Below are 23,938 nucleotides of genomic sequence, written 5' to 3' on the forward strand. Positions count from 1 at the left end.
AATTATGTGCAATCTCATGGTTGCTGATGTTGAACTCATCCACGTTGTACGTGGTGTCATCGAAAGACGGCACCAAAGGTATGCAACAGTATCAAATACACATGATCAATATTACTTAAATTGAGTTTTCACATTAGCATATTTCAGACCACTGTTGTATGAGGTGACGTCCGAAGGCGGCACCTTGGGTCCTAGACGCAGTGTCCAGGAAAAACAACAGGATGGCTCAAGGGTCCCCAGTCATTTGGTATACAGGATGGCATACACAAGGTGATACTGATAGTTGGAAACCTATTAAACAAAACAGTATAAATTATAAGAAACAGTGATAATTGATCTCTTCGTTGATTCCATTGGGAGTCAAACTACCAAGTCTATCAATCCAGAAGGTCTCTCTGCGGTTCATCCGCTGGTTCAGGTTCTCGTGCGGACTGTTTCTTGTAAGCACTTCCAAAATAACAAATCTTATCTGAGTCAGGTTGTGTCCATTCTCAACCCAGTGGCGTGCTACAGCCGAGTTGATGTTAGCATTCCGGATGCAAGACTGGTGTTCGTTCCATCTAGTTTTGGCCATTCTTGTGGATTGACCCACATAGAATTTCTCACATGGGCATTTAATGCCATAGATGACATTGGTGCTATCGCAATTTCCATAGGTTCTGAGAAGAATCTTTTGCTATGTTCTCGGATGATTAATGGCATTCCCCTTGATTATTGAGTTACAATTAATGCAGTGAAGACATGGAAACATTCCAGTGCGTTGAGTTAGAGGTGCCTTGAGAGGTGGTCTTGTCTGTACCAATTCGTCTCTTCAGTTCCTGCTGCGCTGATAAGCAAAAACCCGTAGTTCATTGAATAAACTTTGAACCCTGGTGTCATTTTTCAGGATCCCCCAGTGTTTACTGATGTTTTTTTTTTTATTTTGTTGCTCTGTATCGAAAATTTGGATACAAATAAAGGTGTCTTAAGTTCTCTCTTATTCTTGGGGTTTTGAGTAGATATTAGGGTTTCACGTGCCAGGATGCTCACCCTAGCTGACGCTGAGTCAAGTTCCTCTTGTTTGTAACCTCGTGCCAAAAATGTTTCTTTCATAATCAGTTGTTGGGCTAAACAGTCTTCAGTATCGCTGACAATTTTCTTTACCCGTAATAGTTGACTGTATGGGAGATTCCTGAGCAGACTAGGCTGGTGGAAACTTAAACGATGTAAGAGGTTATTGCGGTCAGTAGGTTTGCGAAATAGAGAAGTGCTGTAGCTCGGACCCGCTACATAGATGACATTTTTGGTGTGTGGAGAGGTACGAGGGTAGCTTTTGACAGTTTCTTTGAATATCTCAACAACATAGACCAACGCATTCAGTTTACGAGGGAAATCACGCACGACACGATCACCTTTCTGGATGTTCTGGATGTTCTCATCAAAAAGGAAACGACGAGCTACAGCACTTCTCTATTTTGCAAACCTACTGACCGCAATAACCTCTTACATCGTTTAAGTTTCCACCAGCCTAGTCTGCTCAGGAATCTCCCATACAGTCAACTATTACGGGTAAAGAAAAGTGTCAGCGATACTGAAGACTGTTTAGCCCAACAACTGATTATGAAAGAAACATTTTTGGCATGAGGTTACAAACAAGAGGAACTTGACTCAGCGTCAGCTAGGGTGAGCATCCTGGCACGTGAAACCCTAATATCTACTCAAAACCCCAAGAATAAGAGAGAACTTAAGACACCTGTATTTGTATCCAAATTTTTGATACAGAGCAACAAAATCAAAAAAACCATCAGTATACACTGGGGGATCCTGAAAAATGACACCAGGGTTCAAAGTTTATTCAGTGAACTACCGGTGTTTACTTATCAGCGCAGCAGGAACTTAAGAGACGAATTGGTACAGACAAGACCACCTCTCAAGGCACCTTTAACTCAACGCACTGGAACGTTTCCATGTCTTCACTGCATTAAGTGTAACTCAATAATCAAGGGGAATGCCATTAATCATCCGAGAAAAGGGAAAATGATTCTGCTCAGAACCTATGGAACTTGCGATAGCACCAATGTCATCTACGGCATTAAATGCCCATGTGGGAAATTCTATGTGGGCCAATCCACAAGAATGGCCAAAACTAGATGGAACGAACATCGGTCTTGCATCCGGAATGCTAACATCAACTCGGCTGTAGCACGCCACTGGGTTGAGAATGGACACAACCTGACTCAGATAAGATTTGTTATTTTGGAAGTGCTTACAAGAAACAGTCCGCAAGAGAACCTGAACCAGCGGTTGAACCGCAGAGAGACCTTCTGGATCGATGGACTTGGTAGTTTGACTCCCAATGGAATCAACGAAGAGATCAATTATCACTGTTTCTTATAATTTATACTGTTTTGTTTAATAGGTTTCCAACTATCAGTATCACCTTGTGTATGCCATCCTGTATACCAAATGACTGTGGACCCTTGAGCCATCCTGTTGTTTTTCCTGGACACTGCGTCTAGGACCCAAGGTGCCGCCTTCGGACGTCACCTCATACAACAGTGGTCTGAAATATGCTAATGTGAAAACTCAATTTAAGTAATATTGATCATGTGTATTTGATACTGTTGCATACCTTTGGTGCCGTCTTTCGACGACACCACGTACAACTGGTTGCTGATGTTGATGGATGAGTTCAACATCAGCAACCATGAGATTGCACATAATTTCCTGCAACACCTAAGTGATCTTTGTTCCTGGTGCCGCCACTTCGACGTCACCAGCGACAGCCGGAGCATTTCATTCATACTAACATGTATTTTGGGCTTGGGTCCTTACTGCCCTTAATGTTACCATTTGCATGACACTTTCTTCTTTTCTATTCATTATCCACAACTGAGTATTTCTTCTGTTTCCATTCTTTTACTTTCTCCACTTTTCTCCTTTTTACATTCCATTATTTCACATTTACATCTACAAGATCAGTTAAATGTCTGAATTCTCTCAGCATCAGCTTACTGGCCCCATAGCAGCCTAGCAATTGTGACCGCGCGCCCATCTGGGCGGCTTTGCGATCACGTGGTAATAAATGGAAGCGTTGCCTCGGCAACGCTTCGATGCAAAAGCCACAGTCGAACGCGAGACAGTAAGAGGAGAACTCCTGTCCCCCGCGCTGCACACGGTAAGCGCGTTTAATGTTGTAATTCTGTTTTCAATCACGGACTTCACCGGCCCTCAAACTCGTATACTTTTTGGTTGCAGCCAATCTTCTGACGGCTGGATTTCTGTGCTGATTCACGTCAGGCAGTTTCTGATATTTACATGTTTTACATGCACCATGCCACACTCCGAGTATTCAAGTTCACATACTCAGGTAAAATGCTTTCTGCATTCATTTTACTATTCTCCCTGGATATCATACAGAGCCTTATTGTTCTCTTTTCTTCTATTTTTCTACCCTATTCACTTACTTCTGCACCCTCTTCTGCGACTTCAACTGAATGGTATGTAATTGATATTATAACATGTGTTTTTTTTGCACCATTATATGATGGTTTTTGTACCATGATGAACTGTTTTCTTTATTATTGTTAAATTTATGTACCCATATACATTACCTGTAGACCTGCCCTGATGAAGGAAATTGAATTCCGAAATGCATTGGCAATTTGTTGGTCTGATTGAAAAAGCGAATGTGGCGATTTCTTCCTCACTAAGAAAGCATTAGTGATCTCTCATGTTTTTATGAGACTTATTTTTTTTATAGAATTCTTGTGGATAAAACCATCTTGAAAAACAATTGAATCTTAATATTGTTGTTATTTTTTTCAATCAAAAGATAATTTTTTGTTCACTTTGTAGTATATATATTTTTTCAAAGAAGTTTTGGACTACTCATACACCCGGATCGGGTCCTTTTGGAGAGCGGCTGTGTGACCCTGTATTTCACTTGGTCTTCTGCCTCAAATGTATTTTGAGTTTGGGTGTCTCCAAATTCGTCTCAGCCAGCTCCCTTCTGAATATTTAAACACGAATTATTGTAACAAACGTTTTGCTTTGTTTTAAAATTTCAAATATTTGCAACACATGGACGTATAATCAAGTGGTGCCCACTCATCTTCCTTCCTTCTGGAGATCATAACCCACAGTTACTGTCTTCCTTTTCGGCAGAGGCCTCACGACAATCCACCTGGGAATCTCTCTTTGAAGAGTCCGGATCCGCTCCTTGCGCAGGAAATTCAAGCCCTGCTGGAGAAAGGCGCCATAGAACTGGTGTCTGTAGCGGAGAGGAACAAGGGATGGTATTGCCCTTATTTTTTGATTTCCAAGAAAGACGGGGGATTGAGACCCATCATGGCCTTGCGCGGTTGAAACAAACTCCTCAGGAAGGACAAGTTCAAGATGGTTACTCTCTCTCAAGTCCACCAGGCCCTTCAACTTCAGGACTGGTTGGTGTCTCTCGACCTCAAGGACGCTTACTTCCATGTGCCGATCCATCCCAAGCACAAGAAGTACCTGAGGTTCGCGGTTGGCGACTCGCACTTTCAGTTTCGGGTCCTGCCTTTCCGATTGACCTCCGCCCCGAGGGTTTTCACCAAGCTCATGGTGGTGGTGGCAGCGCACCTCAGTAAAGGGGGGCTTCACGTCTACCCCTACCTAGACGATTGGTTGATCAGGGGGAGCTCTCCCGAGCAAGTCCTGGATCATCTGTCCGTCACCTGCCACTCCCTTCACAAGCTGGGCTTCTCCCTCAATTTAAAGAAGTCCCATTTGACACCAACGCAGCGGCTCCAGTACATTGGAGCAGTGCTCGACACATCCCTGGGGCAGTGTTTTCCTCCCCAGGTGAGGGCTCTTCACATTCAGCAGATGGTGCACAAGTTTCAACTTGCCCAGAATCTCCCAGCGTCCGAGTTCTTGAGACTGCTCGGCCTCATGGCATCCTACATTCTTCGGGTGCCAGAGGCTCATCTGCGGATGAGATATTTGCAGTGGGCACTCAAGCTCCAGTGGTCTCAGTCCTCCGGCAGGCTGTCGGACCCTGTTCAGGTGCCGCCCTCAAGTCACCCAGGAGCTTGTGTGGTGGGCCGTCAAAGGCAATCTGATGAAGGGGGCCCCATTTTGGCTGCCCTGGCCGGAGGTGACGATCGCGACAGACTCATCCCTCACGAGATGGGGAGCTCATGCCAACGAGTTGACAGTCAGCAGTCGTTGGTCTCCGTCGGAGTCCAGACTCCATATCAATCTGTTGGAGCTGAGGGCCGTTAGGCTTGCCCTGAAGGCTTTTATGCCGACCGTGCGAGGAAAGAGTGTCCTGATTCTAAGCATACACGTGAGAACTTACCATTTGGGCAGTTTCTACGCCTCAAGAGAAATAGTACACTCAATCCCACATTTCTGAAAGAGGCGGCACTACTGAAATCCAAATTGGAGGCCAGAAGCTACCCCTCGAGGATAGTTAAAAGGGCCTTCAAAAGAGCCAGGCATAATAATAGGGAAGCTCTCCTGGAATACCAACAAAAGGAGCCCACTACAAAAAAAAATGTTTTTGTGAACACATTTTGCCCCAGATCTAATCTGGTTACAAAGAAAATACGCAAAAACTGGCATATTTTGACAGGGGGAGAACATCCTTTGGATTTCCCAATGTGCGCATATAAAGGAACGTCCAATTTAAAGGAGTTGCTCACAAGGAATGTTATCACGACCAAACAAGGACACGTGAGAAGCGTTACCGAGTCTTGGGGCTTACCAACACTTACGGGTCATTCCCCCTGCGGTCACTGTGTCAATTGTAAATACACAAAACGCACCACAGAGGTTGACATTGGTTTAAAGCGTCCTTGGACGCAAAATCAATTCACCAATTGCAATTCCACCGACGTGGTATATGCCATATGGTGCCCGTGTCACAAACTTTGTCGGGATGACAGAAAGGAAAGTCAAAAGTAGGATGAGCGAACACAGGAGTTGTATAAAGAGGAGAAATATTGCAGCCCCGTTAGTTAACCATTTCATCATGATGGAACACGGCCCAGACGAAATACTATGGACTGTTTTATGGCAGCTAGACAAGTCCAAGATAAATGAAAACAAAACTGATTAACTTTTGTTTAAAGAAAAAAAAATGGCTTATCTTTCTTACTAAGTCAGCTATCACTGGTCTGAATGAACAAATCTGACTGGCATCCTAACATCTGATACATTTGAACAATGAATGTTTTTTTTTTTCCCCCCTTGGTTCTCATTCTCATTTTTTGCTCAGTTAGTGTGGCACTCACTTTACAATATTTGGGTTTACCGCGGCTCCTTTTTGGAGTCTTAGCCTGACAGTAACATCGTGCTCTCCCTCCGAATGGATGGATCCACGGGACCCAGTGTGTGCCATTTATAACATCTTACCTGTTGTTGGGCATATTCTGACCGCCTCGGTCTTCCTTGATCAGGACGCCTCGTTGTCTGGTGTTTTGGTTTGTAGTCCCTCGGCTTGACATAGCTTATTAACACGTTGATCACCTACTTGCTACGTGATTGGCGTATCACGCATTCGCCCGCATTCCCCTTCTGGAATCATCACGTGACCAGTAAACCACGCCCCCTGCCTCTACCTACCGTTCCGGATGATTGTCAGCGACCATACCGAGTGAATCGGTAGGACGGATGGGAGCGAGTGTAAATTCACTACACAGGCAACCTTTTTTCAACTGGGTTATTGAGTGATGCGTGAAGACAGACGGGAGCTAGATTCTGCCTTGCATACTAGCGGTCTGCTGTCTTTTTTCGGTAAGCTGTGTACCGCGCCCGCTTTTGCTTTCCTTCTGCAATCTTGTAACCAACAACGGTAGTGCACGTGTGAACCACGTTGTGGGCTGTACTTTCAAATTAATGCTGCGATCATCCCCTGGGTTCCATTTTAGAGCTGGGGTTCATTGGAACTGGAAAGAGCTACCTGGACTCGCCTCAACATCCTTCGTCCTTCACAGGGTATGAGTCTTTGTTGGTTTTTTTGTCGGTGTGTTTCCACCCTGTATCTTTGTTTCAACCTTTGCACCTTCGTGGAGTTTGCACTCACTACTTGCTGGCAGGTATTTGGTGGAATCATGATAAAACACGGTGGTGCTTTAAAAGGAAAGCTTACACTTTTTACATGGTTGGGCTTAAAAAGGAAAGCTTACACTTTTTACCCCCCTCCTTCTGATATGCATGCGACATGGTCTAGGTGATGCTTGTTTACATAGATTGTGTGACCAGTGAGGTCTATGTCACGCTGAATCACGTGGTGTGCATTGTGACTTTGGCTGTTGTAAGCCATCCAATTTGGTGGACATCAGGGTTTGACAAAGATGATTTATCCCTCTTCACCTAGAAAAAAGAAAAAAACGGTGGTTTAGTGATGGGCGATGATGTGCTCACACTGACTCTGTTGTTCTCTTCTCTTGATCCGCAGAACGTGTACTAACGTCCACAGTGGAGACGTTCCCTTCTTCACCATTACTTAGCAGTATTTGCTTCGGCGAAACTGAGATTGGTGAGTCTTACTTAGGTTAGTCATAGCCTTGTAAGTTGATTTGAGGTATATTTATAACCCAAGTCCCTTTTTTCTCTTTGTTTCTTTCTCTGGCTTTACCCCCCTTTTCCCCTTTCCTTTCCCAGCAGGTTGTCCTTCATTAAAGCCTTCAGTAACTTGGAAGCATCCCTACGTGCAGACATACCTCATCTTCTCAGACAGTTAACATCACTTGTCTTGGAATTTGTTTATCTTTTGTGTGTATAGCGGATTTTTGTTTTGGATCCCCTGATGAATTTCAAGTAATTTGGCTAATATGCTTTTTTGAATGAAACATGTTGGGCATAACACCTTAAATGATAAGGTGTTGTACATTGACCAATCTAGTGGTTACGGTCACCCCAGTAGCAACTGTAAGGGGTAGACAGTTAACAGATAGAGGATTATTAACACACCTTTAACAAACCTGGAAAAGGGGTTGTTTTAAGGTGCTACCTACCAAAAGCTTTACTATACACCAGGGTTTACATTTTTGTTGTACTGCTTTGTTTAGATTTGTATAGGCAGGAGCTTTCTTTTGGGTGTATAGGTGACACCTAGGCAGGTTTGTGAAAGTTTTTCAGTATTTTATTTAAAACTGATTTAGAACTTTTATTGTGTTTTTTTTAACCAAAGTGCACTAAGTTTTACATTCTTTTTAAATATGTTGACTTTTAAGAATACTTTGCTATGTTTTTTCCTTAATAAAATTGTATTTTATTTGATTCTTAAAACCCTATACGCGGTCTTTATTTGGTCCACGGACGGTGTGTGGGAATAGGGGTAGAGTTTGGAGAATAAGTAGAAGAGAAAGACTTTTTGTTCCCTTTTGTTGAATATTGTCTATAAGGCTTTGAAAGGAGTTCGGGACAAACGTCTATAAATAACTCTATTGGTCTCTCTTAGTTAGTTGTTGATTCTAACGGACAACACGGTGGCCATGCACTACCTCAACAAAAAGGGGGGGGGGCAGGGTCACTTCCTCTCTGCAGGGAGGCGATGCAGCTCGAGTTCTGGGCCATCCAGCAGGAAGTTTAGATCTCGGCTGTTCATCTGAGACGGAGACGACAACGAGATGGCGGACGCTCTGAGCAGGCAGAGCATGATCTCTCGAGTGGGAGCTGGCTCAGGAGATTCTCCTGGAGATCTTCGCCCTTTGGGGGACCCCTCAAGTGGATCTCTTCGCCTCCAGTGTCAACCGGAAGTGCGAAAGGTTCTGCTCGCGGGAATTTCCTCCAAAAGGAGCCTTAGGAGATGCGTTCGTGGTGGAGTGGTCATTCCCACTGCTGTATGCGTTTCCTCCAGTCCCCGTCGTCCCACAAGTACTGCAGAGGTTTCGGAGGTTCGGTTCCCGGATGATCCTCATTGCTCCGGCGTGGGCCCGGAGGACGTGGTACCCGGACCTTCTCGACTTGTCCATCTGCCCTCCATGTCATCTTCCCTACCGAGACAATCTGCTCTCACAGGAGGGGGGGGGTCGGGTTCTCCATCCAGAGGTCAGATACTTCAACCTTCGCGCTTGGCTTCTGAAAGGTTGAGGTATAAAGATTGGGACCTCCCTGAAGACGTGATGGAGGTGTTGCTCTCGGCCAGGCGGCCGGCAACAAAGTCTCTGTACTGTTGCCGTTGGAGAAAGTTCTGCGACTGGTGCAGAGTTAAGAATGTGGATCCTTTTGAATGTGACATTCCCATGGTTCTATCTTTTTTGCTTTCCTTGGTCCACAGGGGCATGCAAGTGGGGACAATTAAAGGTTACCTGGCAGCGCTGTCCATATTTAAGCGCTCGTCTGAAGAATGTTCCTATTTTAAGATTCCTTTAATTTCTCAGTTTTTGAAAGGGCTCGCGTAACCTTTTCTGGTTCCCGGTTGGGATTTGAACCTTGTTCTTAAGTTCCTTATGGGTGCTTCGTTTGAGCCTTTGCATTCTTGCCCTTTGAGACTGTTAACTCTGAAAACTGTGTTTTTGGTTGTGGTTACTTCCGCTCGCAGAGTGAGTGAGTTACAGGCACTTGCAGTTAGCCCCCTTCACTGTGTTTCATAAGGACAGGGTTGTCCTTAGAGTTTGTCCTTCTTTTCTTCCGAAGGTGGTTTCGGAATTTCATTTGAGCCAGAAGGTTGTTCTTCCGGCGTTCTATCCTCCTCCACATCCTGGTAAGGAAGAGGAGAGGCTCCAGAGGCTTGATCCTAGGAGAGCGTTGAGCTTTTATATTTCACGCATGTCCCCGGTCAGAGTGGGCGATCAACTTTTCATTGGTTACGCTGGAAAGCGTTTGGGACAAGCTGTGACGAAACAGACTTTGTCTCGTTGGATTATTTTAGCTATCTCCGAGTGTTACCGCTTGGCGGGTAAGGACCCTCCGGCTGGCTTGCGGGCCCATTCTCCAAGGGGAGTGGCTGCGTCTACTGCCCTGCAGAGGGGTGTTCCTATTCGTCACATCTCTAATGCAGCCACCTGGGCTTCAGTACATACTTTTGTACGGCACTACTCCCTCGATTCCATCCGAGGGCAGGATCTGGCCTTTGGCAAGGCAGTCCTTTATTCCACAATTTGATTGGGCATGCTAAATTTGTGTGTGTTCTAAATTCTTTTCCCACCTCCTTGCTTGGTACTGCTTTGGGAGTCTGTCATAGATATGGAATACGTCGGAGGACCCAATCCCCTCGAAGAACAAGTTACTTTCTTACCTGGTAACGTTCTTTCGATGGGATGGTCCGACGACGTATTCCATATTGCTCCCTCCCTACCTTCCACGCTGCAGAATTTCTTTTGCAATTGCAGCTCGCGTTCCGCAAGGCCTTGTGTGTCTGACTGGCAGAAAACTGGTGGCACACGTTCTGGGGGAAAAAACTACAACTGAGGCTATGGGCGTCGTGCGTCCTACTTATCACATCGGGTGATGTCGGCCGTTGGAGGAGGTCCTCGGGGACGGCGCATCGACGTCATCGACGCAGGACGCAGACGCCGAAGATTTTCCGAAGCAGCACAGCTGTGGACATTATCTGTCATAGATATGGAATACGTCGTCGGACCATCCCATCGAAAGAACATTACCAGGTAAGAAAGTAACTTGTTCTTCTGGCCATTTGACTTTCAGGGTAGCTGGTATAAAGCAGCAGAGTGATGCAATAGAATTTCAAGGAATTTGGGGATCAGCTTATTGGTGGAGCATCAGTTTCACAGATGCATGCAACCAGCAGGTCACAGAACTAGGTTTGCCATCAAAAGTATTTGGCTGTGGGGGCGTGGCCGGCCGAGGACCTGTAAGATGGCTCCTCAGTGAGCTCTGTTTCCTTTCGGCCCTGAAGCCCTTAGTCCTTCTGGAGACGCCGATATCTCTACAGAAACAGATTATGCAAATTATGCAAACGTGAATACTCGAAGCATAGAACGGTCTACAAAGTAGGTGGCAAAATTCCCCCAAAAGAAAGTTACGGCGGTGTGTAGCCGCGGACCGAACTACGCGCCAAAATGGCGGCCACCGATCGTTTGATGAAGAGCTGTGAGGCATTAGTGGGGGCTCCCGGACCCTTGGAATGCATGCAAAAAGTAGTTGCAGCAAGTCAGATAAGATGTCAGACGCCGGACTTGCCTGACATACCCTGACGGAGCGGAGAGGCGCAAGGAGCCGACCATCTAGTGGATCTGTGAGCGGCCAATGGAGCGGATCCGGCTCGCGCGTTGTCCGTGAAGAGGTCGGTGGCAGCTGAACGAGCGCGAAGTGAGTGAGACGAGTGCCGCAGCCTGCGTGGAATGAGCCCAGGGGAGGACGGCATTGCAGGCGACATAGATGGGGGTGAATGAGGCGGCTGCAACGGAAGCAGAGAGATCAGGGAGCACCAGGTACACTGCTGCCCGCGCTCTGAAGCGGAGAGACAAGAAGAAGAAATAAAAAGAGGAGATGTCATCAGTCGGCTATAATAAGCGCCAGATAAAGATGGCGATCGGCAGAGAGCGAAGGGGAGCAGCCCCGGGATGGCGAGGTGCAATCCGGGGTTCACATGAAATGAAGACCCACGCCGCAGTGGCCTGGCAGACCGGCAACGCTACAATGCCCGACAAACACAAGATGAAAGACAATAACGGGTCCTAATTGATAGCTGAAAGACCTCTCAATCTGCAATAAGGAAACTTGATCTGGTGAAATATTGTGGACTGTACCGATGACCAGAGTTCCAGAAACGCCTACGCATATATTATAAACCACAAGAGCAGGAACCAAGAGGGATCATTCCACCATATCCAAAGAATTGGTGGGTGTCTTGCAGGACAGGAAGTCAGGGCAACCCCAAAAATAACCAAGTTGCACATCGGGGACTTCAGGCCTACACTAACTCCAGAATTCTGCGCATCACCCCCAATGAATATGGCTAAACAAGCGCCAAAGCAGAAAGGCCCATCCTCTGGATACATCAAAGCACTTGTGCAAGCTGTAGACACCCAAAAACGCAATCTGCAACAAACGACCGCTCATGTACACTCCCCCACTCAAGGGGACAGGTTGTTAGAGGAGGATCTACCACTACATAGATGCGACCTGATAGAAATGCTCCAGGAGCTAAAAAAAAAAGACATTAGAGACAACGCTTCAGAGCTAGCCAAGTCAATAGCGGACCTAAATAAAGGCATCACAGCAGTGGAGAAAAAAATAGATGAAGCAGAAAATACACTGGCTGAACAGGGGCATAAACAAGATGAGCTATCCAAAAGTACAAAGCAAACAAGAGGACGCCGAAAATAGATCAAGGTGCAATAACATAAGGATTCGGGGCATGCCTAAATCAATTCCAGACTGTGCACTACAGCGATCAGTCAGTTATTTTGGCAAATACTGGGCCCGAGCGATGAGAGAGAAAGGTGTAATCGACCATGTGGGTTCTGTCCAGTACCATATCAGATTAATAGAAACTTGGCCCCAGATGTGCTGACCAGAGTACACCTATATCAACTAAAAGAAGTCATCATGAAGGCAGCTCGTAGAACAGAATCCATTCGATTCCAAACAATAACCATCCAACTCTATCAAGACCTAGCTCAAGCTACACTAAAGAGGAAACGGTTGCGAGTGGTAACAGATTGGCTAAGAAGCAGGGCAATACAATACCGATGGATCTTCCTGAGCGGACTTCATTTTGAATGGAAGGGGCAGAGATACACAATCTCGAAAGAAGTGGAGCTGGAAGAACTTGTGAGAGAAGGAGAAGACGAGAGTGCTACTAAAACAAAAAACTCGTCGTATCATTCCATGGAAAGCAGAGCCCATGAAACAGAACAGTGGAAACCAGCGCATCCTCGCCCACGAGGTTGCACCAAAGGACACAAAGAGCCAACCCCGCCATGAGAACCACACAAGAAAGAGTAAAGGTTACTTGTAAGTTGTAATCGTACGTCTTGGGTTGCCCTTAGTGTTCAGGAATGAGTATCCTGGTTGTTGGCCCTACAGATGTAAACCGGTCAGGGGCCTGCCCAACTCTCACTAAAGGATCACGCAATTGAAGCAAAGAGGTTCAATGCAAGAATGGGGGTGGGTTGAAGAGGGAAGGGGGGGCCGAAGGGAAAACATGGAACCCTAAATTCCTGGGGAAGTTAATTCCTGGTGAGCTGCAGTTTAATATTAACGGTTAAAGTTGAACGTTTTTGGGAAGTTGGGATATGGGCAAGGGAAAGAACTACATGCAAAGCACATCTAGCGGTTGAGAACCAAAACTACATAAAAGTGATACCTTTAGGATCCCTGCAAGGCAGGGGATACACTAGCAATATGAGGTTCTGCTCCAAGAATGTCTGACCTAACGTTTATTATACTCAACGTGCAAGGGCTAAACTCTCCTATAAAAAGGAGATCAATCATGCGACGACTGAGGGAATTGCAATCCTCAGTGGTGTGGGTGCAAGAAACCCCCCTGCTCCCGAAGGACTAGCATAGGTTGCGACACAGAGCCTTCCAAACACAATTCCTAGCCTCGAGTGGGACAAAAAATAGAGGGGTGGGAATTCTCATTGCTAGAGGAGTCCATTTCGAGAAACAATATTTTAAAAGGGACCCGGAAGGGAGATACTTAATCCTGGGGGGACACTAATGAACCAGCGAGTGACTATGGTAGCAATCTATGCTCCTAACGAAAAGCAAGATTGGTTCCTGATGGAGCTCCTCCCAAAAATAGCAGAATGGGGAAGAGGACATATCCTTATAGGGGGAAATTTCAACTGCGTTTCTGGATGCCTCAATGGATAAAACTCTTCCAGCGACAATCAGAATAGACCAGCCCTGGCTCAATTCCTCAGAGACCTACGATTAATTGAAACTTGGCGTTTCTTTTGTCCTCAACGGAAAGATTGCATCTTTTACTCAGCAGTAAACAAAGGGTTATCCCGGATCGATCTGATCCTAATATCAGACGCAGCTATCCCACAAGTCACTGGGTTAGAAATAGGGGTGAGATGTATAACAGACCACGCACCTGTCTCTATGACCATGAAAATGCCATGTCCGAAGCCACAAGCGTGTAAACCATGGCGACTAAATGAACTGCTATTAAAAGATCTGGCGCTGAGAACGTATATAGAGCAGGTGCTGCAGAACTACTTTTCCGAGAACACCACACCGGGGATTAATTGGGGAATAATATGGGATGCTAGTAAGGCGGTGGTCCGAGGATAATTTATAGCACATACAGCAAATTTCCTAAAGCAAAAAGAAACAGATGCAAACATTGGAAGCGAAAGTACAGTTAGCCGAAACGCAATATAAAGTTAAAAAATCCCAAAGAGCTTGGGGAGAATTCAAGCAAACTAAAGCCGTACTAGAAGCGTAGTACGCGGATGAATCCGCGCTGCTCCTCCTTAAAACAAAACAAACATATTATATAAAAGGGGACAAAGCTAATCAGCTATTAACGGCCAAATTGGAAAAGCACAAAAACCGCAACCGAATTAACCAACTAGCAAACCTTAGGGTGATGGATAGTCAAGGATGAGAAAGGGATAACCGAGGTCATGCACACATTTTACACTAAACACCTATCAGGGGATCACCTAGGAAAGGAGACACAAACAGAATTCTTGGCACAAATGGATTTACCACAAATCACTGAGAATGATAGACGAGAGTTAGAAGCACCCAAACAGAAGAGGAGGTGAAGGGAGCCATCAATTCCCTGAAAAGAAAGAAAGCCCCGGGACCGGACGGTCTTTGTAACGCCTAGTATAAAACATTCCAAAACGTACTAATCTGCCCACTAACATGCCTATTTAATTATATAAGGGATACCGGGCAGATCTCGGGGGACATGCGTCCAGCGACTGTGGTCCTCCTCTTAAAACCAGACATGGACCCCACAGAATGTGCAAGTTACCGTCCTATTTCTTTACTAAATGGAGATGCGAAGATTTACTCCACATTCTTAGCACAAAGACTAGCGAGAATCCTCCCCAAAATAATCCATCCAGACCAAGCAGGTTTTGTAAGAGGACGCCACACCTATGACTATATTTGCAGGGCTATAAATATCATTGAATGGGCGCAGAGAACAGGCCAGCCCATGTCGTTATTGGCGTTGGATGCCTACAAGGGCGTTTGATAGTGTAGATTGGGGCTGCCTACAGTTGGTCCTGAAGAAGTTCGGATGTGGACCGATTTTCTCCCGCATGGTTATGGCCAACTTCGTACACCCATCCACAAGACTAATGATTAATGGCCAGCTAACGGAAAGCATCCCGATCCGCAATGGTACTAGGCAAGGGTGCCCCCTGTCGCCATTAATTTTCTCAATGGCCATGGAGCCGCTGGCACAGGGAATTCGAGCAGAACAAAACATTTTAGGGGTGGAGACGGGGACCTGTGGAATCCAAAAAATTGCTTTTTACGCGGATGATATCCTCCTTTTTCTGAGGGATACAGAGCGCTCACTCCCCCACACAATCCCAATGTTAAAGAGATTTGCAGAAGTCTCGGGATTTCATATTAACTACCCCAAATCTAACTCACTTAACATCACTGAAAACCCAGATAATTTAACCAAATGGGGGAAGAAGTACGCGCTAAAAAGGAGCCAAGGACCCTTAGCCTATTTAGGCATAAACCTAACACCCACTTACAGGAAGATTTATGGGGCGAATATCCCGAGACTGCTAACCCTGATAGATGACCTGAAAAGATGGGATATGCAGGAACTATCTTGGACAGCGCAGATAGTGGCAGTTAAGATGTCCGTGCTCCCCAGATTTCTATATATAGTGGGTGCACTCCCGCTGAAAATCCCCCCCCCCCCCTGTGCAATCCAGAATCTACAGAAGAAAGTCATGGCTTTCGTCTGGTAAGGAAAGAAGCCAAGAATCCCCAAGAAAATTATTTTCTGAACCCAGATAATGAGGGGACTAGAAGTGCCAGAATTCCGCAAATATCTCACAGATGGCACCAATGCTACAATGGCCCCCAAGGGAGAACCAAAACCAATGGGTAAATCTAGAAAAGGAAGCAACAAAAATTAAGTTAGAAAATCTAGGATTCTTACACCCGAGACATAGAAGGAATGGAGGCACACTGCTGGAAACAACATAGGCCACCCTTTAGTATTGGGATAAAGCTCTACGGAATAAGAATCCAAAACTAGGGGCAGGCCCACTTACACCAATGACCAATAATCCGGATTTCACACCAGGTGCACAGCCCCACTTCTGGACCCACTGGTGAGGGGGGGAGGAACCTTACCTTAAACGAATTTTACATAGACTGGGTACCCTTGACATTTGAAGGATGTAAGGAGAAATTTGCGATCCCCCGAAAGCGAACGATATCACTGCACGCAAAATAGGCATTGGGTCACAAATACAAAAGTGAAGGAAGGTGCTTCCCGGCAACCTATAGGACTGGGACTCACCATACAAGAAGGGACTCCAGAAAAAGGGGTATTGCAATTATATCGCCTGCTCTGTGGAGCGGACCCGGGAAGAAATCCTCCCATATATGAGGAAATAGGAGGACGAGTTGGGCAAGACAATCCCTATAGAGACATGGGGCAAATATGGCATCAAGCAGCGAAGAACTCTAAATGTGCCTCAATCAAAGAGGCATCATTTAAGCTATGCCTCAGATGGTACATGACCCCCACAACATGACCCCCACAACGATTACACTCCATCAAAACTAACTACCCCTCATCATGTTGGCGAGATTGTGGAGAAGTGGGGGATATGATTCATATGTGGTGGACTTGCTCTCGGGCACAGGTATATTGGAAAGAAATCCTAAGTCACATTAAGGAAATAACGAAGGTGCAGCTCCCCATGGGCCCACTAGTAATACTACTAAGGGCAGCAATCAAGGACATTTACGCACAAACTGGAGACAGAGCCATGCTCATCACCCACATGTTAAGCGCAGCAAGGATTAATCTGGCACATATGTGGAAAACCAAACAATACCAATAGAAGCCAATGTGGTGGGTTAAGCTATGGGGAGTCATGGCCCTGTGGAAGGTAACGACCTTGGCTTACGGCTCTTACCCGAAATATTTCAATGCGTGGAAGCCCCTTCATAAATTCACCAAAGACAATGAACATGTGTACTTTAAGCCCAGAATGTTACATAAGGTCTCCATATTATAAGCTAAACTCAAGGATGCATTATCTGGAGTAGAAAATTGCATGAATACACAAAAGAAATGTTACACATGAACTCAACCTAACTTTATCGAAATAGAATAAGCAGGGAGAGGGAGAGGGAGGGGGGAGGGAATAAAGTTAATTGTTAATTGTTGACGGTTGGATATTAAGCTCAAGAACTCAATGAACTACATGATAATACAAGGAGGGCAAGATTGCAAGAAAAGAAATGAACAATACCTTGCTTTATTGTATGTTTATGTTTATTATCAGAGCTCTTGAAAACAAAATAAAGTTTGTAGTAAAAAAAAAAGTATTTGGCTGTATCTACATTTTAGAAAGTGTTCATGTGTCATTATGATGCATCTTCCCCCAACAAAACGAAATATAGTTGACACTTTTTTTTAGATATACTAACCTTTACTGTAAAGCATGGAGACCATGCAGTGTTTTACAGTAGCAATACTGTAATTATGCAGTATGTAACAACTTACCTTTTTAGGAATGGAATTGCATGACTGACTTTAAAAAATAAATAGTTAACACATCTCGGTCTTTGTCAGACAGGATATAGTTAGCTTCATTAAAGTATTATACCGATTACTTCACGTTTGCAATTATTTGAAAAAAGAACAAAATCCTGCTTAGCACTCCCACACAGGCCTTTGGCACTTAAGAGTGGAGCCGATGATTACTGCTGCACTCTGTCCATTAGCCCCTTTGAACTTGCAGTGAACAGAGCAAAGAGGGCACAGAAAGCCTTGAGGGCAAGAGAGGAATTCAGAGTGAGTTATGTTTTAATTGAACAGGGAATCATAAATAGTTATCTTTCCTACACACGTGTCAATTTAATTAGCAAACCTACCGAATTGCAGAGCTTATTGTATGCCTTGACGTAACAAAATGTTGATTTTCCCCTGGGTAGATGATCAGCATATTAGTTTTGATAGAATGGGTTAATCTTCCGCTCTTGTGAGAAGTACATTGTAGAGAGAATTTTCAAAGTCACCCATGCCTCTGGGGGCAGGGGGGTCGGACATTTCCACATTTGTAGGCGTGATTTCCCCTCAAATGTTAATGGGTAGACTTGTGTGGTGGCGAACCTCATTTTCGGATTATTTAATGCTTTTATTATCCTGGAAAACATTCTCACAAGCGTGGCCAAATTAGTTAAATCTAGTGAAATGTAATGTACCTTAGTGCAACAGTGATGTTTTCCCCTTCCCAGTCTGTGCTTGGGCTATGAGTACAGGGCAGAGGAGAACTCCCTTCCTTATGTTCCATTATGCATGCAAAATAACTATCACACTCTGTCTGCGTGGTACTCCATAAAACATTTTAGAAATCTATCTGCTTGCTAAAACTGGCCTGCTGTGTGCATTAACGCAAAGGTGTTCTCTTTTTTTCCTTTTTTTTTTCTGCTGCGCTGCAGTTTGGGTTGGATTATGCATTGCACATCTTGAGATCGCCCCAATGCCGCAGTATCTGCCGTGCAGACTTCTTCGCATATGCAGCTTGGCCTGTAAAAAGCAGATTACATTGCAACACATCCACCTTCTCAAGCGCAAGGTAAGTGTATCCTGTAACCCTCTTTCTTAAATGTTTTCATGCTCCTTGTGGGAGACAGAGTGGTGGTTAGCAGCAGCACGCAGGCAAGGTTTGCGAGTGCTGTGGTTTTGTGTGGAAGTCTGTTAAAGGCCCTTTCTTGCTCATAAATGGACGGGCCATGTGGCATACATTTGGATTTTGCAAGAGGTGTTCTTTCATGAAATACTGGAAGATCCTAATTTTTTTTTCACCAGTACTGCTGCAACATTGTGTTTGTTTATATCACCACATCCGTGTTCTTTTCCCATATGTCCTTCACTCCCTGTTGCTGAATCGCACCAGAAAGCTTAACTTTATTTCATCGTGCTCTTATTGAAATTAACAGGAAGGCTTTTAGTTTGTTCCTATACGCACTCATTTTGGTAATGGCAACTGAGCAGAGACTTTCTTTTATCACATATCAAAGTCGCAGCAGACCAATCCAAGGCAATTAAGAATGTGCAAGCAGAAAAGGAAACCTATCTTGAGGCACGTGTGTGCATTTATTTTCTGCTTTAAAGATGCTGGATTTAAAACTCTGGCATTTGAGGTACTGTTTTTAGGTATGACCCAGTACTGCACAGGTAGTGTGTCGCCCGGACGCTGTCACACCAGTGGCTCAAATTAATTAAATTAAGCTTTTATAATACGCTTAAGACCAGAGACCCCTCTGTAAACTCGGGACATGGATGAGAACCTGTGTTGCTCTGCATTGTCTTGCTTCCAAGACAAACGCATTGCCCCTAAGATACCACTCTTATTACCTTGCATAGCACACCACACACATTAACCAGCAAGCAGGTCATTTTCCAATCGCTGCCATGTCCCAATTTTAGGTTGTTCGTCATTTACTGCTGTGTCTCAAATATATGCATCTTCTATTTTTCTCCCACTGCCCAGGTATCTCAAACGTGGGTGTCTTCTCCATGGTGTAGCCCATCCTTATTAGTGAGCCGTATCTTTCACTTAGCTCAGCTGTGTTAGTGACCAGTATCTCGCATTTAGCCCATTTGTGTTAATGAGCCAATCTTTCACGAAGCGTATCTGTTTTTGGGATCCATATATCGCACGGACGGATCGCAGACCACAGGGACCAGATCACCCCTTTAGGAACCTGTGGGGGTGGTAATTGCTGCACTCCAGAATGTACTACAGGGGAAGGTATATGGGCCACCGTTAGTCGCAACAGAAGGGGTAGGAAAGGGTACTGCCACTACCCAACCTTACTAAGAATTCACCCTTCTGCATACACCTCTCAAACTCTGAACTAAGCACAATCATACCTCTACAACACAACAAACCGCAAGCACTTCACTATACCACAACAATGAAACAAACTACACATAGCCTCGCCCACCAGCACATGGTGGCTACCATCCGAAAAACACCTACGCTCAGTGAACGGTGTCAACTGTATTGAAGCTGCAAACAGCACATCGGAGCTCTCTTGTTTTTTTCTCTCCACCCCCCCCTTGCTTTACAGATCCCCCCAGAGCGTCAAGAAACCACACAATTGGCAACACTGCGAGGTATAAGAACAAGCATAACGTAACATATCTTCCTGCTAAGACCTGATCTTAATGCTGGGTCAGACTCCATGCTCATGAAATATTTGCTTTAGGCTGAGAGTCCGTACAAAGGGACCAGATACTGATAGTCGTGGATGTGGTTTGTTAGCCAAGTCGACATCAGCTCACTTGGAATTTTATTTAGTTACCTCATTTCATGAACCCAGACTGCCTCATAATGGAAATAATTCGGTTGCAACACTAACCCATGTCATTCTGAGCCATCTGCCTTGAAGTGGAAGATTCATTTAAGTCCATACTAAGCCGTTAAGCATTTGAAACCCTTTGTAGCACTTCCCTATCTTGTACATGTAACTGTAAAATGGAGTGAGGATTTCCTTTTGGTCATTAGCTGATTAGTGGAACAGTTTATAACTTCGTATAGTTAATTGTTTCTATATTCATTTTGAACCAAAGTATAGCACAAAAGCGATGCAACATGCATGGAAATGAACACCAGATGATAGTTTGGAGATTGAATTGTGATGTACGTCCTGCAGGTTGAGGCTGAGGGTTTGTGCTTTTTCTATTGGACGGGTCTTAAATAGTGGCAGGAATCAGAGGAATTAACAGTTCCCAGGAGCAGCAGGAGGGTGATCGCAGTAATAATAATGTGGCATTTCTAGAAGCATGTTAAGTGCTCTGATTGAAGCTCTATTAGTTTATTGATTGGCTCTTGTATATCATAAACCTTGAATTGCCCCATGGTGGTTTCCTTGCTGAGCATTGGACAAGATATTATGAAAAAAGCGGCAACATTTTAAACTAGATTTTATTTCAAAAAGTTATTGAGTTCATCTTTTGCGAAAAGGGGAGCAAATCCAACAGGGAAGGACCACCAAACTACAATGTTGTCTGCTTCATTTGTACTGCGTAGAAGCTTTCGGCTTTGATTAAATTAATACATCATCAAATCTGTCTGTGGTAAGATATTGTGTATGTAAGCTAGGTATGCAGTGCAAACGTAGCTAGGAAGCTACAGAGTACTACCCAAAGTTAAATACAAGGTTTAAAAAAGCATCATTCTGTTATGGCAATCTCCTATGGAGGCATGCGCTAGTTTGGCTGCTTTCCGGTCAGTGGCGCTTCAATTGGTATTCTCTAAACAGCAAGGGTTGCAGTTCTTTCCTCAATATTAAGTGTTAAGTTTCGATTGAAGTTTGGCATTATATTTTGCTTCAGAGCTGTCTTACCATGGCTAAGTGAATGGCCAGAGTTATAGTGCGCAGCCAGGAGGGAGAAGATTCAAGGGCACATCCCTGAGCTCAGTCTGGTTTCTGTACCCTTCTTCTAGAAGCAAGCAATGTGATACTTTGGCCTTCATGGAATGACCATACACAGTATTGAAAACTAGATTCCCTTGTCTTTGCAAGGTTGGCCCCAGAGCTGCATCACTGCATGATTTTGCCCAATTATGCACTCCATCCATTTTACCATCAAAACAGAACGACCACGTGAGTCCCATTTCCTAAATCTACCTGATCAATTTTAGGAACTTCCACCAATGCAAGATGTGGTCTAGGCCATCTGCTCCCTTTAAGTCATCTAGGGGAGTTAGACAAGGATGCCCGCTGGCCCCTCTACTATTTCTTCTACTGGTGACGGATTTTGAGAGGGCGTAAAGTAGAAACCTAGAGAGAACCAGAGCTCTGGAGACAGTGAGCTTCTGTGGGAAGGAGAGGAAAGGAAAAATACCTCTGAGGAGGTGCAGTTGGTAGTGTGACTTCATGGAGACGTCAGAGATGTGAGGAGAAACGGAGAGTGTGGAGTGGAAGAGGGCCAAGGGATGCCGGCCAGAGAGTGATGGGAAAGGCGGGTGCAGGTGTGCCGATGAGTAGAATCTGTCTTACTGGCATTAAGGCAGAGATCGTTGGCGGCACACCATTTCTGGATAGCAGACAGTCAGAGATGAGAGAAGGAGTAGAGGTGGAAGAAGGGAGCCTGAAAACAAGCTGAGTGTCACCCGTATTGCACTGAAAGTCGGGGCAGAGTGGCAATGCGGTGGGCGAGAGGTGCCAGGTATTGGTTGAAGAGCCAGGGAGAGGTTGGACCCATGGGGAACACCACAAGTAGAGAGTGAGATGGAGGAGAGGAAGGACCCAAGTTGGACCTGGGAGGGTCGATCAGAGAGGAAAGCGGTCAGCCAGGCCAGGGCTTGATCGTTGATACCCAGGTTATCACAGAGCAGGATGGCATGGTTGACCGTGTCAAAGGCAGAAGAGAGATCGAGTAAGATGAGGACAGAGGGAAGATTAGTATCGAGGTTGGAAAGCAGGTCTTCACAGATGTTCAGGAGAGCAGGTTCCGTGCTTCTGGCTGCTCTGAAGCCAGACTGATGGTCATGGAGACAACCAATAGATTCAGTATGAAGTTTAAGCTGGGAGGTGGCCAGCTTTTCCAGTAGTTTGCCCAGGAGAGGAGTGATGGAGATCGGGCGATAGTTAGCGGGGCATGAGGGGTCGGCTGAGAGTTTCTTGAGAAGAGGGTGCTCAAGAGTGCTTCAGGGGAAAGGGAAGGCTCTAGTGGCAAAGGAGTGGTTGCAGAAGTCAGCCGGGGCAGGAGCACGGGTGTCAATGTGGTCCTTGATGGTTTTGGAAGAACATGGGAGAACCTGTTTGGACGAGTCTTTCATAGATCAGACTTGTCTAGAAACCTCATCAGCAGAGAACAGAGGAAAGGCAGAGAAGGAGGGATGAGAGGTGGCCAAAGGGGGGCCAGAGGTAGAGCAGATAGGAGGAGGAGGAACGACGACCACCCTCTCAAATGATTAGGTCTGGGCACAGAGAGGATCTTGTAGCCATCAGGGAGGAGAGTGTCAAAGTTCGTGGCAGAGCTGTCTGTGAACCATGTCTCGAGGTCAAGTTCTTCCAGCAGGCGGCAGATGTCAGAGGAGCGTTTGACAGCTGAGCGAGAGTTGAGAGTGGCAATATGGAGAAGGTTGCCATCCTTGAAAGACTTCCGGGGAGGGGCACAAATCAGAGGTAAGCCCTGCGGAGGTGTGGACTGAGCCCGAGGGGGGCAGAAGAGGTGGGAGGAGAGGGCAAGGTAGCCAAGGAGGGTAGATAGGGGACATCAGGAGAAGGAAATTGATGAGGCACAGGAAGCATCTATCAAAGAGGAGAAGGTTGGTCTGAGGGCCTTGGACCAAGACGGTGCCAGTCAGGTAAACATTAATGATGACCTTGGAGGAGTGGAAGGGGGCCAGGAGGGCCTCCCACCGGGTGCCACCATTAATGGGAGAAGTAGAGAAAGGAGAAAGCACAGACACCATATGAAGTCCATAGGTCTGGCGAGGGAACGACAAAGAGGATGTCATTGAGGGTTTGTCTGGAAGAAGCACTGGTATAGGTGTCAGCAATTGTGAGGCCTGGGTTGGAGACCAGGATGTCCTTTTTAAACCTCTTCCTACCAGACTTTGTAAGGAGAGCAGGATAGTCGATAGAGAAGCAGTTAGAAAAGATAGGAAAAACAGAGAGCAACATAGAGTAGGTGGGGAGGAGGAGATATGAAGAGGGTGCGGGGAGAGTAGGGTGGAGGGAACACTAGGGGAGGACAAAAGGAGGGATGCAGACGAGACAGGGAGGGACGAGACAATAGTAGGCAATTTACCAAGAAGACAAGATCTCAGACAATAGTAGAGCAGTTACTGAGAGCAACAAT

At 45.5% G+C, this 23,938-nt stretch overlaps 1 protein-coding gene across 1 annotated transcript in view; it reads left to right on the top strand.

Annotated features, from left to right (window-relative positions):
* Positions 1–23,938, top strand: part of COX10 (cytochrome c oxidase assembly factor heme A:farnesyltransferase COX10) — a 1,225,252-nt gene that overhangs the window by 118,010 nt on the left and 1,083,304 nt on the right. The window contains exon 2 of the mRNA XM_069654548.1: positions 18,556–18,692. Within this exon, the coding sequence (XP_069510649.1) occupies positions 18,597–18,692 (96 nt within the window). The 5' untranslated portion in view covers positions 18,556–18,596. The remainder of the gene's footprint in view (positions 1–18,555; positions 18,693–23,938) is intronic.

Source organism: Ambystoma mexicanum, chromosome 3q (genome assembly GCF_040938575.1).
Source record: "Ambystoma mexicanum isolate Mex_15411 chromosome 3q, UKY_AmexF1_1, whole genome shotgun sequence".
Lineage (NCBI taxonomy): Eukaryota > Metazoa > Chordata > Amphibia > Caudata > Ambystomatidae > Ambystoma > Ambystoma mexicanum.